This window comes from Oryctolagus cuniculus, chromosome 1 (assembly GCF_051225735.1).
Source record: "Oryctolagus cuniculus isolate XC-2025 breed Fujian yellow rabbit chromosome 1, ASM5122573v1, whole genome shotgun sequence".
Classification (NCBI taxonomy): domain Eukaryota; kingdom Metazoa; phylum Chordata; class Mammalia; order Lagomorpha; family Leporidae; genus Oryctolagus; species Oryctolagus cuniculus.
This window is the reverse complement of record NC_142867.1, coordinates 58,827,729-58,840,073: the sequence shown is the minus strand read 5'-3', so window position 1 is coordinate 58,840,073 and position 12,345 is coordinate 58,827,729. Positions and strand designations below refer to the sequence as shown.

Sequence of the window (12,345 nt, the reverse complement as noted above, 5' to 3'; positions counted from 1 at the left end):
AGTTTTGACTGAGTGCGTTTGAACAACTCAAAAAAAAAAAAAAAAGGCAGGTCAGTCTTGTTATGTGTGTATGTCTTCATCAAAACTAGATCCAACAGCTGAGAAGCTGTTTGCTATCATTTCATCGTTAATTAGTAAGTTACCAAATGCTTGGCTCCATTTGATTTTCTATTTAGATTGCATTCCATTTCCCTTGCTCATGATAAACCCAAAAATCTGAGTAACAAAAGGGCTTGAATTTTTCTTTTTCTAAATCGAATTTCTTGAATGCCCAGAAAAGAAAATAGCCCACTGGGAACAATCTCAAAGGACGCAAAATCATTTTCACTAAGAACACGTAAAATAACTCACCACATTGTGTTTCCATGTCTGTACTAGGTGTGGTTTTGCAGTAGGAAGGGTAAGGGAAGAAGATCATGGAGTATTGTAAGTAATCCAGAAAAAGGCTAAGAAAAATTGAATGTAGACCAGAAGATATGAGGAAAATGTCAGGGGGCTGATGTTTCAGGCAGGGGGAACCTGGAGAGCGGCCACGTAAGGAAATGAGAGGAGGACAGAGAATAGTTGCGTTGTGTTTCCTTGGGTTACCTGTCTGCCCATCCCGGCTTCTCTTCCGGAGTGCTGCACAATCTCTCCCTGGCAGTGTTTCTGCTCCATTGTCAAGAACGTCTGTGACAAGGAGTCCAATGCTGGTGCCCAGCACCACCTAAGAGGCTATCTTGTCCCTTCAGGGGTTTTCCATGGATGGTATTTTAGACTTTCTGTAGAAAGTTTAAAGTCCAATTACTTTTTATATCTTGTTTTTTTTCTCAGTTCTCTTTCCTTTTCTCAATTTTTTATTTTTAACTGATGCATAAAAATTATACATGTTTATGGAGTACCATATGTTGTTTTGCCATGTTGCATTAATATATAATGTTCAAATCAGTTCATTATTATTTCATTATGGTGAAAATATTCAAAGTCATTTCTTCCAGCTTTTTTTTTTTAAAAAAAAGATTTATTTTTTATTTATTTGAAAGGCAGAGTTACAGAGAGAGGAGGAGAGACAGAAAAGGATCTTCTATCTGCTGATTCACTGTCCAAATGGCTGCAACAGCTAAGACTGGGCCAGCCCAAAGCCAGGAAGAGCCAGGAGCTGCTTCTGGGTTTCCCACATAAATGCAGAGGCCCAAGGAATTGGGCCATCTTTCTCTGCTTTCCCAGGTGCATTAGCAGGTGCATTAGGGAGCTGGGTTGGACGTAGAGCAGCCAGGTCTCAAACTGGCACCCATGTGGGATGCCCGTGTTGCAGGCAGGTGGAGACTTAACCTGCTATGCCACAACACTGGCCCCTCTTTTAGCTTTCTAAAAAGGAAGTATATGATATATTATAATTATCTATATTCATCCTACTGTGCAATAGAACCTCAGAACTTCTCTCTCCTATATAATTAAAGCTTAGCACTCACAATTAATGTTTCCTAAATCCTCTTGTTTGTGTTCTGTGGATGAGGTATCAAACATATAGTTTGCAAGTGTCATGTGCCAAAGAGATGGATGTTTTGACCTGGTATACTTTGGAGTATGGTAGCTCTTTGTTTGCCATATCTGGGTTTTAAAGATCTTCCTGAACTTGACCAAGGTATTCTTATGTTCCTAAGCTTTTACCATATCCTCTCAATATTTCAAGGATAAAAAGATGTGTATGTGGAATGTAAATTATGAGTTCAGGTCCTGGGATGCATTTGAGCCTCAGCTTTCCCTCATGCATTTGCTAGGCTTGTTGTTGCCAGAGCTTGAGATCACTGAGTTCCCAGTTCTAAATCCCAAGCTGAGTGTTCAGCTCTGCATGCTACTGCTTTCCTGAAACTTGCTTGATGTTGTTTGTAAGATGATCTTGCATCTCAGTGCTGATGCAGTGTCATCTATAGCTTGGAGTATATAGAGTCCTCTGCAGGAAGGGCAGGCAGAGACTTGTCTGGTTTGACTGAGATATCCTGGGCTGCAGGGCTTTTGGCCACTGGTGGTAGGAGCAGGAGTGACTCATGGCCTACAGACAGAGAATGGAGGCAAACAATTGCCTCTTTCTGTCAGCCTCAGAGTCCATTCCTGCCCAAAGCCAAGCCAAGCCTAAGTGCTCAAAGGCCTAAGGAACTTAGAATGAGATCCTTTCCCTGGCTCAGCCTGGGACCTTCCCTGTGTGCTGCTCATGGTAACACTGCACATTGAATGCATCCTATCTAAAGGTGGCAGCTACTATTCCACTCCAGTTGGCTGTCCTCAAATGCTAGATATTCCTGTTTTTTAAAAGATACGGCTAATCCAGATTTAAAGATGTCTTTCCATTTAAAAAAAGTATTGGCAATGAATTAAAAAAGAAACGCTGCATGGATCACATAATATGCATCTGTAAGTCATGCCTGGCCTGCAGACTTTCAGTTTGCAACCTCTGCTCTAGAATTTTGCAGCCTCCACCCAGTGACTGAATAGCATTAGGGGGACTTAAGGAAACTCAAGTCCAACGAGCATGGCCTAAACTCTGTGCTTGGCTGGGCTCTACCAAACTCACTGAGTTCTCTCCTTTGCTGTCCTCTTGACCGATGTTAACCTCCCTCCAGTAGCCTAAACTGAGAGAGTTAATCCCCACCCAACTCATGAGCCATGCACTTCTCAGCATGGCTGAGCCTGGCCCAGCTCCTGCTCAGTGCTGATCTTGCTCGCAAATATTTTCATCTACACATGAACTCATCCAGCCTCCAGAAGGAGAGAAGAGACCTCTCTTCTCTGGAGACCTCTCTGGATTAGACAGGCAAGGCTGGAACAGAGAATCAGTGCAGGTCCACATGAGCAGCACATAGATTGTGACCACATTTGTGGGCAAGCTCATGTTTCTTGTCTGCAGCTCTCTGCAGGATATGGAGTGAGGAAGGGCAGCTACGAGCTTCTTGCAGGTCTTCCTTTGGAAGCACCTACACAGACATGCTCTCAGATTTATTGGGCATGTCTTGATTTCCAAAAAACTTTCTCCATTAAAAGCATTCCTCAGAAAATTTAAAAATGGATCTTTAAGGGGGTACAGGCGGAGTCAGTTGTTACGGGTCTAGGTAGTCTGAGCCTGGGTTCCTGAGCTCACATTGCTGGATTGTGCCTCTCTGGCTCTTAAGCAGGTCAAGACATTGCCCATCTGTTCACTGAGGCCATCAGAGCTCAGGACACAGAATCACACCGTAGGAGTACAGATATGGACCAGTGACCTCCTTGTGACTGGCTCGGACCAGCATCGTGGAGAGAGCCCTCCTTGGTCTGTTGGGGTATTTGAATGGACTCTCTGGGGTCCAGAGGTTGATGATCTCAGGAAAGAATCTGACACTACTCAGTAGATATAAGGTTTTACACAGCTGGTAGTCAAATGGAGCATTTCCCAGACACTAGCTGGAGCAGAAACGTGGACTAGCATTGTGGCATAGCGGGTTAAGCTGTCCCCTCTGATGCTGGCATCCCATATGGGGACTGCTGTGAGTTCTGGATGCTCTACTCTGATCTGGGTCCCTGCTAATATAGCTAGGAAAGTAGCAGAAGATGGTCTGGGACCCTGCTATCCATGTGGGAGACCCTGAAGGAGTTCCAAACTCTTGGCTTCAGTCTGTAGCAGTCATTAGGAGAGTAAACCAATGGTTGGAAGATTCTCTCTCTCTCTCTCTCTCTCTCTCTCTCTCTCTCTCTCTCTCCCTCTCTCTCTCTGTCTCTCTGTCTCTGTGTGTGTGTGTGTGTGTATGTGCATGTGCATGTGTGCCTGTTCCTGTCTCTATTATTCTGCCTTTAAAATAGATAAATAAACCTTCAAAAAAGAACAGAAATGATGTTATTGTCAGGATAAAGGAGCACAGTGGGGAGGAAGAAAAGATGCAGATGTCCTTGTGATGAGGACACCAGCCTGTATTTCAGTCTTCCCCCAACCCAGAGCTTCGGGCTGTAGGCAGCTTCACTGCTTTGACTGCCTTTGAGATGAATGTGGGGGAATGGGCTTCTGCAGACAGACCACATGCTATTGGTCTGGGAAAGTCAATGAACCTGTTTTCTTGCTTGACAAGAAGTGAACTATCACACAAATGGCCAGTGTGAGTCAGACACCGAGCAGGGATCACAGGGCTTAAGCACAGGCCTGGTCCCCAGCTAAGAAATTTCTCAGAACCTTTAAGGTGTTATTTCCTCAAAGAGAATATTAAACAGCTATGGACATGACCTCATGGAAGCACAAATCTGTTTGAGGAGTTAAGGCACTGAATCACGAGTGAAGAAAACATGAATTTTCCAAGTCATACCTCAAACTCCCTCTGGAAGATTTCTGAGACTGGAATAGCCAGTTTCTTCAAGTTTATCTCATTTGATGTTGGATTTATGGATCACGGTGTGGAGCAGATGCTTTAACCCCTTTTTACAGATAAGGCTGATGTTCAGAGATGATTTAGTTCACTGGGGCTGAGTCTGGACTCCAACTTAAGTTGACTACAAGCCCTGCTTGTCTGCAGGGTATTTTGCATGAAAAGGGCTTTCCGGCAAGGCCTGGGCCTTTTGCTTCAAAGGGCAAAGGGACATATTTTCCCTTTCATGTCTTTCCATGGCCCCTTCTTTCATTCTGGTTTCAGATTGCCTGTCTGGCTACAGTCTTCTGTCATTGGTCAGTAATTCCCTGGGTCATATTCCACACTTGAAGATGGAGGTAATTGCTTCAAGATGTGGCCCTTTAAAGAGAGAGTAAGTTAAAAGGCAAATTATTTTTATCAGCTCCAGTCAGAATCTGAGCTTTGGAAAAAGGAAATGGCGGTTTTTTCTGAGATGTAAACTTTCTTTCATCTCCGAGAAAGGAGAGGTATTTGGCCTTCTGGAAGTGGTTAGTGGTGGTGATGAAGTGAGAAGGGTGAGTGATAATTTTGTCCTTTGGTTTTTCATAAAGTTTTATTACCCAGTTTCATGAGACTTCGCAGTGAGTAAAACAAACCACCCTCCTTGTCCATCTCTTATTTATATGAGGGGTCTTCAAAAAGTTCACGGAAAGTGCATATAATGAAAAAAGCTATATGTAGATTTCAAATTTTTTTTTCACCCAAATAAACTTACCTTGTAATGTCATTTTTCCACGAGCCTTTTCAAGTACCATCAAACAAGCAACTTTGAAACAACTGTGAACCCAAGCAGAAAGCTGCTTATGAAACCTTAGCCCCTTCCCCTGAGCCTCCCTCACCTTCCTTCCCCAGGCTGCCTGACTCTGAGAGATCCCAGCAGGATCCTATGCTGCCTTGCCTGCCAAGGGTACTTACTTATAGGTTGGATCCAGAACTGACATGGGTCTTGGGGATGAAATCTAGGAACCAAAGAGTGTTCTTAAAAGATAGACAGAGTAAAAGCAGCTAGCAAAAGAGATGGAGGAGAAGAAAGATAGATCAGGAATATATGGAACAAGCAAGATAGAATGACAAGAAGTAGCTCGTGTGGAGTGGATGGAGTATGAGTCAGTTAAGAACTGAGGAGTAGAAGTTGCATCTGAGAGTCTGGACATCCATCTCCACAACCAAAACTGTTTCTGTGTCCTACTTGCTGAAGGCATAAGCCAGCTGTGGGCAGACAAATATCTGCTGAAAAGTGGTAGGAAGATGAGGCAGCAGGGGTAGATTATTCTTTTAAGAGCTTAACTTGAAGGGGCTGTCTTTGTGGCATAGTAGGCTAATCCTTTGCCTGTAGTGCCTGCATCCCATACTGGGTATGTCCCAGCTGCTCCTCTTGGATCCAGCTCTCTGCTATGAACTGGGAAAGCAATAGAAGATGGCCCAAGTCTTTAGGTCCCTGCACCTGTGTGGGAAACCTGAAAAAAGCTCCTGGCTCCTGTTATTGGATAGGCCCAGCTCCAGCCATTGTGGCCATTTGTGGAGTTAACCAACAGTTAAAAGACCTTTCTCTCTGTCTTTCCTCTTCCTTTCTGTAACTCTGCCTCTCAAGTAAACAAATAAAATATCTATTTTTAAGAGCTTAACTTGAAGAGGAAAAGGAAGGTACAGAAAGCAGAGAGAGACAGCACTTACACATCAGAGTGTACAGAAGGCAAAGCACACATACACACCATAGGACATGGGTGTTAAGGGGAAGACAAGGTCAAGAGGGACTTTTCTTTAGAATGTCAGAAATTTGATCATGTGTATAGCCTGAGGAATGGAAGCTGATGGTAAGGGAGAGATTAATGCCTGTCAGAGAGCATGACTGATGGTCCCACCCTAGAGTAGCAGAGCTTGGTGGGAACTTCCTGAGATGGTCCAGAGGTGAGGGAGAGTCATCTGGAGACCAGCCAGAGGAAGAAATGGGACTGGAGCATTGGAAAACAAAGCCGAAGGCTACTACTCAGCTACGGCTCATCGTTTTGTATGAAGACATATGAAGAACCCAGAGACTGGGAACTGTCCATAAACAGGAAGGTCAGTCACAAGGGGCAACCAGGAACAAATTCTGGAGGCATTGTGTCCTTTCATGTATACTTTTTATGTGTGACCTGGAAGCTTACTGGGCTAGGAAACACCTCTGAAAGGCGAGAGAACCTGACAGTAAAGATGGAAACGTGTGATTTTGGAGATTTGCCTTAGAAAGGAGCTGTGTGCTCGCTTTCTGTAAGACAGAGATTTAAGAGAAATGAATAAGAGGATTCTGGGAAACTTTGAAATGGAACTTAAATGCAGTGAATAACAAGATAATTTTTATCTTTTCAGTAAATAGGAGGAGAGGTTATTTGAGGAGAATAGAAAGGGGTAGGCTGGGGTTTAGGACTTGAGGAGAATAGAAAAGATTTGGAACAATCTGTGAAGGGAATCATCCAGAGATAAATACAACTTTTACTAGGAAAAATTGGAAGATAAGCTGTAATTAGATAGCATAAATTTGTATTGAAACTAATTGGCATCATTCATTGACTTTCACCAGCTATTCTCAGGCCATGCAGAGTGAAAACATGGACAAAAAGACTATGAGATTTGGCTGAACTGGGCTCTGGTAAACAAACATACATTTGCCTGGGGACAGGGATGAGCTGGGCGAATATTTTTCCAGTATAGACTTGAGTACAACTGAAATGACTAACTTTAAGGTATAGAGTGGATAAGGAAACAAATATAGCTTAAAGGAAGTTGATAAACCAGGAAAATGGGAAGTTATTAAGTAACCAGTGGCCACACAAGGAGAAATTTAAGATTGGATAAGCAAGTGGGACAGTTGAAAGGTTAGTAGATTGTATCTAGAGGAGAGAATTTTATAGCTGAAATTTTAGAAGCAGAGAAAACATTCTGGGTAAAGATGACGGCCACATTGCTGCTGAAAGGCTGAGAGGAAGCAGAAGCAAAGCTTATTGGCGCTGGGATCCATGTGAAGCCACAGTGGATACTGAGGGGAAGCGACATTAACAAGGATGTTGAAGTTGCTGAGGAGACAGAATGCGCCTACAGTAGGTAGAGAAGCTGTTCATCAAAAGAAAAGAGCCTCAAGAAACGTAAGACTGTATTGGTGCTGGGTATTTGGGGATAACAGGTTGACTGGCTAGGGCTACCTTGGAAGGGCAGGGTAGATGTGGAGCATTGGTGGGGACGAAGAGTGGTCTAGAAGCAGTCGTGACAGAGAGAGAGAGTTGTTCTGTAAATTGGGTTGGTGGAAGCAGAGAGCTGTCCACTTGAAATGACTGGGAAGAACGCATCATAACGCACAGAAGGCAAGATCCAGTTTATGTTGGAGGTAGGAGTAATTGAGGATGTAGGGTAAATTCCCACTGAGGCACACACTTAGAGATTGTTATACATAACTGGCTAGGGGCCTTGCTGGGATGAAGGAAGGGAAGTCAAGCTGGGTTGGAATAAATCTGTTGAGGCTGCTTTTGAGTGCAGGAACTAGAACAGTAATTACTAATGACAAAAACCAAGGGGAGATGATTATAAAAGGTAAAAGCACATGCTAATAGATATAAGCTAGGAGACATTAAGTGTACATTTTATTATTAATTAACTATATGAAATTAAGCCACCTCCGGTTTCTAAATAAAACTGTGGTGTCTTCAACTGGATTGCCACTTGGAATGTTGGTGTGACCAATTGAAATGGCTATTGGAATCAATTAAAATATTATCTTCATCAGCTAGAACATTGGCATGACCAATTAAAACCCAGTAGCTAAAATAGTTGGAGAGACTTCAGCAATAATGGAAATAGAACAGACTTAGCTTTTGGGAGAAATACATTCTGAGGGCTTTTTGAATCTATCAAAGCAAAAGGCTGAATACTGATCAGTAGGCAGAACTGCACGAATGTTATCTTAATATATAGCAGAATTCAACAGGGCTGTGTTTATTAATTGTTATGTCCCTAGATGTTGGTTTGTAGGAGGTATTTAAAAACATATTTGTTAAATAAATGAATGAAATGTAATAAAGTTTTTTGTTGTTTAGATCTCAGTACTCCAAAGTAATGGTTATTATCTTATGGACTTTAATTTGTGTAGTTTTTCCTTTTCTTTGCATTAGCAGCTGAGAATCCCAAATATGCATTATAGTCCATTTCTAACTGTTTATAGAACTTTACGGTGTGGTTTTCTACTTACTGTAACTCTGGCTTCAACTTCTTTTCCTAGCTGCTTTAATTTTTATGATTTTTCTTTTAACTTGAAATATGTGTTTTGCAAACTGTCTTAAATCGTGTTTAGAACCAAGCAGGTAGATATAAGTTTGAGACTGATAGAGAATGAAGTGGTAGAGGAAGATAAGAAAGTTAGGAAGGAAGGTTGGGAAAGAGTAGGTTCTGTGGGGGAGAATTACATCTTAAGGTGTTTGGGTATTCAAGACCCAGAGAACTCACCATGTCTGTGTGCCCATAGCCAGGGAGGAATGGCTTACATAACCTTAGCACAAGACCCTTGTAGATACCTTGTACTCAATGAAATCTTGTCAGTTTGAGTGGATGTTTTTTGGGCTCAGTGAAAATTTTGTTGATTGCCTTTTCTCCCTGTATTTTTAAAAAATATATATTTAAATTCCCTTTCTCTATTTGGTAAACAACATGATACATTAGGCAGAAATGAATTCTGGAGTCAAACAATACTTGGTTTGAAAACGAACTCTGCTGCTGATCGGTATGTGACCTCTGGCAAAATATTTATTTACCCTTTCTGCACTTATCCCTTCCTCTGTAGAATCAGAATAATAATAATATTTACTGCCAAATCCTTGGGAGGGTTTATGCAGGCAATGTATGTTAAAGCAGTGTCTGGCACAGAGGAGACACTCGATACTTCCAAGTACCCCATTGCATTGGGCATGCTCATCTGCCTGGCTCCATGTGGCCAAGTAGCCCACAATTCTGGCACCGCAGTGCTGCTGCCTCTGCCTTGTGAGCCAGTTTCAAGTCTGGCAGGCCCAGTGCTCAGAGAACTCCTTGTGCTCTGCTATTGTACTTTTAGATATCTGCCCCTCAGATTAGCAGATGGAAAGTTTGTAGACTAGCTATTCCAAGTCCTGAGGGCCTTTGACTTGGGGAATCATGTATTTCAAGTTTAAAAAAACAACAGATCTCTGTCTTGTGTGATTTATGATCTGAGGAAAGTTCCAAATTTGCAAAGTCAGAGCTATTGGGTCAGAATGTTGAGAGCACCATTCCTGTACTGGAGTTGGGTTGCAAGATGATACAAAATGTTCAGACATGGCAAGATATTGTGTCTTTTCCACGTATTCACTTGACCTAGTTCCTATATACTCTTTTTGGTTGGCACCTGTGTAGCCAGTGTCCACCATGTGCTGGGATGTTGGACTTTACAGAACATTGGCTTTGTTAATGAGAAAATACATGGTTCTGGACTTTGGGAAATTCTCCTGGTTTTTGAAGCCCTTTATAATTATTTAGTTTAAGCAAATGTCTTGCCTATCACCTTTGTTTTTTCCCTTGTTTATGCTTACTAAGTATATGACAAGTGTGTATCTTGCCACTATTCTAGTGATGACAGGACTAGTAATAATCTCCCTTGTTTCTTCCCACATTTGGGAAAGAACTATCTTCTTGTTTACTTCCCAAAGTGGCCAAATTTTAAATTTGGTACAGTCTAGGGAAGATCAAGTTCATATAATAAAATTTCCAAATGGTCACCCACTGAATACTCATTGAATACATGCTTTATGCTTTAACTTCTGTCTAGGTTCATAGCAGTAAGATCTGATATTGACATGTGTCAAGGACTGGGCTGAATGTTTATTGAGCTCAGAAGAAGATCTAGAAATTTTGGTTTTGAAAATATATTGTCAACATGAGTTTATTTGTTTTATCAGAAAACACCTACTACTTTTTCTGAAAAATAGAGGTGGAGAAATTTGTTCTTTGACAGTATTCATCCATTTCTCTCTACTTGGAAATAATGAATAATGGTTTCTGTGGACAAATATGTCTTTCGAGACATGTAACTCACCTTGTCTTCCAAAACACAGTGGGTAATGTCAGAGGCTATGCTATATCTGAGTGACCCAGTGTCATTGCAGGCCCATCCATAATAGGCCCGTAGCCAGTCCGCAGAGGTTTCAATTCTGTATTGTCCAACATATGACTTGCCTGTTGCTTTATGTGTGATGAATAGAGCTAGAGCTGTCTTTGTTGACGTGGTGGTTGGTGATCTGATGTTCAGTTTTTTGCTTGCAGGAGCTGCTAAGTCGCACATCTCTCGAGACTCAGAAGCTTGACTTGATGACTGAAGTGTCTGAGCTGAAACTCAAGTTGGTTGGCATGGAGAAAGAGCAGAGGGAGCAAGAGGAGAAGCAAAAAAAAGCAGAGGTGGGTGTGACGTGCCAAATTCTGGAGAGTGTTTGTTCTGTCCTAAACTTAGACCTGGGGAGGCTATCCTAATGTGGAGTAGGCCATCTGATCAACCCCAAGCCTGGCAGCCCTTGAGTGCCATGAGTATCTATGCACTAGAGGAAGAATGTTTGGTTAATACCAAGTTATCAGGTTTTGCTATGTCTGCAACTTTTTCAGCAATACCCAAACCACTAAGTTTTGGCTTTCAGGCTTTATCCTCCCTCAAACTGCTGACAAGGATGGATAGGGAAGCAGTAGTAAGGAAAGGATCAGGCAAAACATTGAGGACACAGGACATCTTCTGTGAGAACCAAGGTAATGATGATTTCCGGGAACCTGGTTGGCTGCCCAGTAGGCCACTGTCACCATATCCAAGGACTCTGGCAACACTTTTTTTTATGAACCTTTCACTGACCCAGATGGAAGTCCCAGGGGATGAGTTTCTTTTCTCATGGTGGATGGTAAGGGGTAAGCCCATACACAGACCTTCTCATAGAGAATGTTTCCTGGGTCTGCTTTCTGGATTTCAGGCTCCATATACCATTGGCTAGAGCATGCCCAACCCCTTTCTGAATAAATATTTAGAGAGTTTTAGCCTCCTTTGTTTGGGAGAAGGCAGCCTGTTTTAACTCTAGATAACTCTCTTCCTGTGTCTCTACCTTCAGATCCTTATATTCATTCCTGGTAATATGAGATATGACAGGAGATAAGTTTTAGGCTTGGAGCCCCATGACTCATTTACTCCATGGCGTAACTATTTCATAGCTCTATGAACCTCAACAAGTTAGCTACTTAATCTCTTTGAACTTCAACTTCTTTGTCTGTAAAATGAATTGCTCTGTGGTCAGTCCAAATAAAATCACAAAAATTAAGTACCTGGCGTATTTGACATTTCATAGGTGCTTGGTCATCTCCTTCCTCCATTTAAGGGTCTTCAAAATTTAAAGATGGATAATGTTCTTTTCTGATAAGTGCCAACATTATTGTTCACTGACACCTGCCATATTTCTTTGTTGACTGGGGAAACGCTGGTGATTAGGGCACTTCTAATGTGTGAGGCACACTCCTTATGTTGCTTTTGAGAACATGATCATTAGTAAATTGTGTGGTTGCCAAAAGCAGATAATCTCCAGTGAGCTGAAGATAATAGCCTCTCATGATAAAAATGCAGGCTAATGAATCTCCATCTTCAATCCAACTCAGCTGCTCATTAGCTTTGTGATCTTGAACAAGTTATTTAACCTCCCAACCCTATTTCTTCTTCTGTTAAGATGTAGATAGTAGTATTTCCCTTTGCTTTGGTTGTTCTGTAGAGTATATACAATCCTTAGCATAGTGCTGGACATGTGGCAATAGCCAGCTTTTATTGATCACTTACTGGTCGTGTTGTTAAGTGTGGTAGAAATGGAAATGTAGACTTAGATTCATAGTTTATACACTCCAAGATCACATGGATTAAAGCTGATTTGTGTGAAATGTTGAATGGACTGTTGCTAAGACATTCAGA

The 12,345-nt window shown here is 42.0% G+C and overlaps 1 protein-coding gene across 50 annotated transcripts in view; it reads left to right on the top strand.

The window, feature by feature from the left end:
* Positions 1-12,345, top strand: part of PPFIBP2 (PPFIB scaffold protein 2) — a 172,829-nt gene that overhangs the window by 107,046 nt on the left and 53,438 nt on the right. For 49 of the 50 annotated variants that reach the window (XR_016231805.1, XR_016231806.1, XM_089329426.1 and 46 more), the window contains one exon: positions 10,683-10,814. Coding sequence is in view for 48 of the 50 variants with exons in the window: in XM_089329426.1 (XP_089185552.1) it covers positions 10,683-10,814 (132 nt within the window). In the remaining 2 variants the exon portion in view is untranslated. Of the gene's footprint in view, positions 1-7,320; positions 7,508-10,682; positions 10,815-12,345 lie in introns of those variants that run through there. The other variant, XM_089329539.1, reaches the window with a different exon arrangement.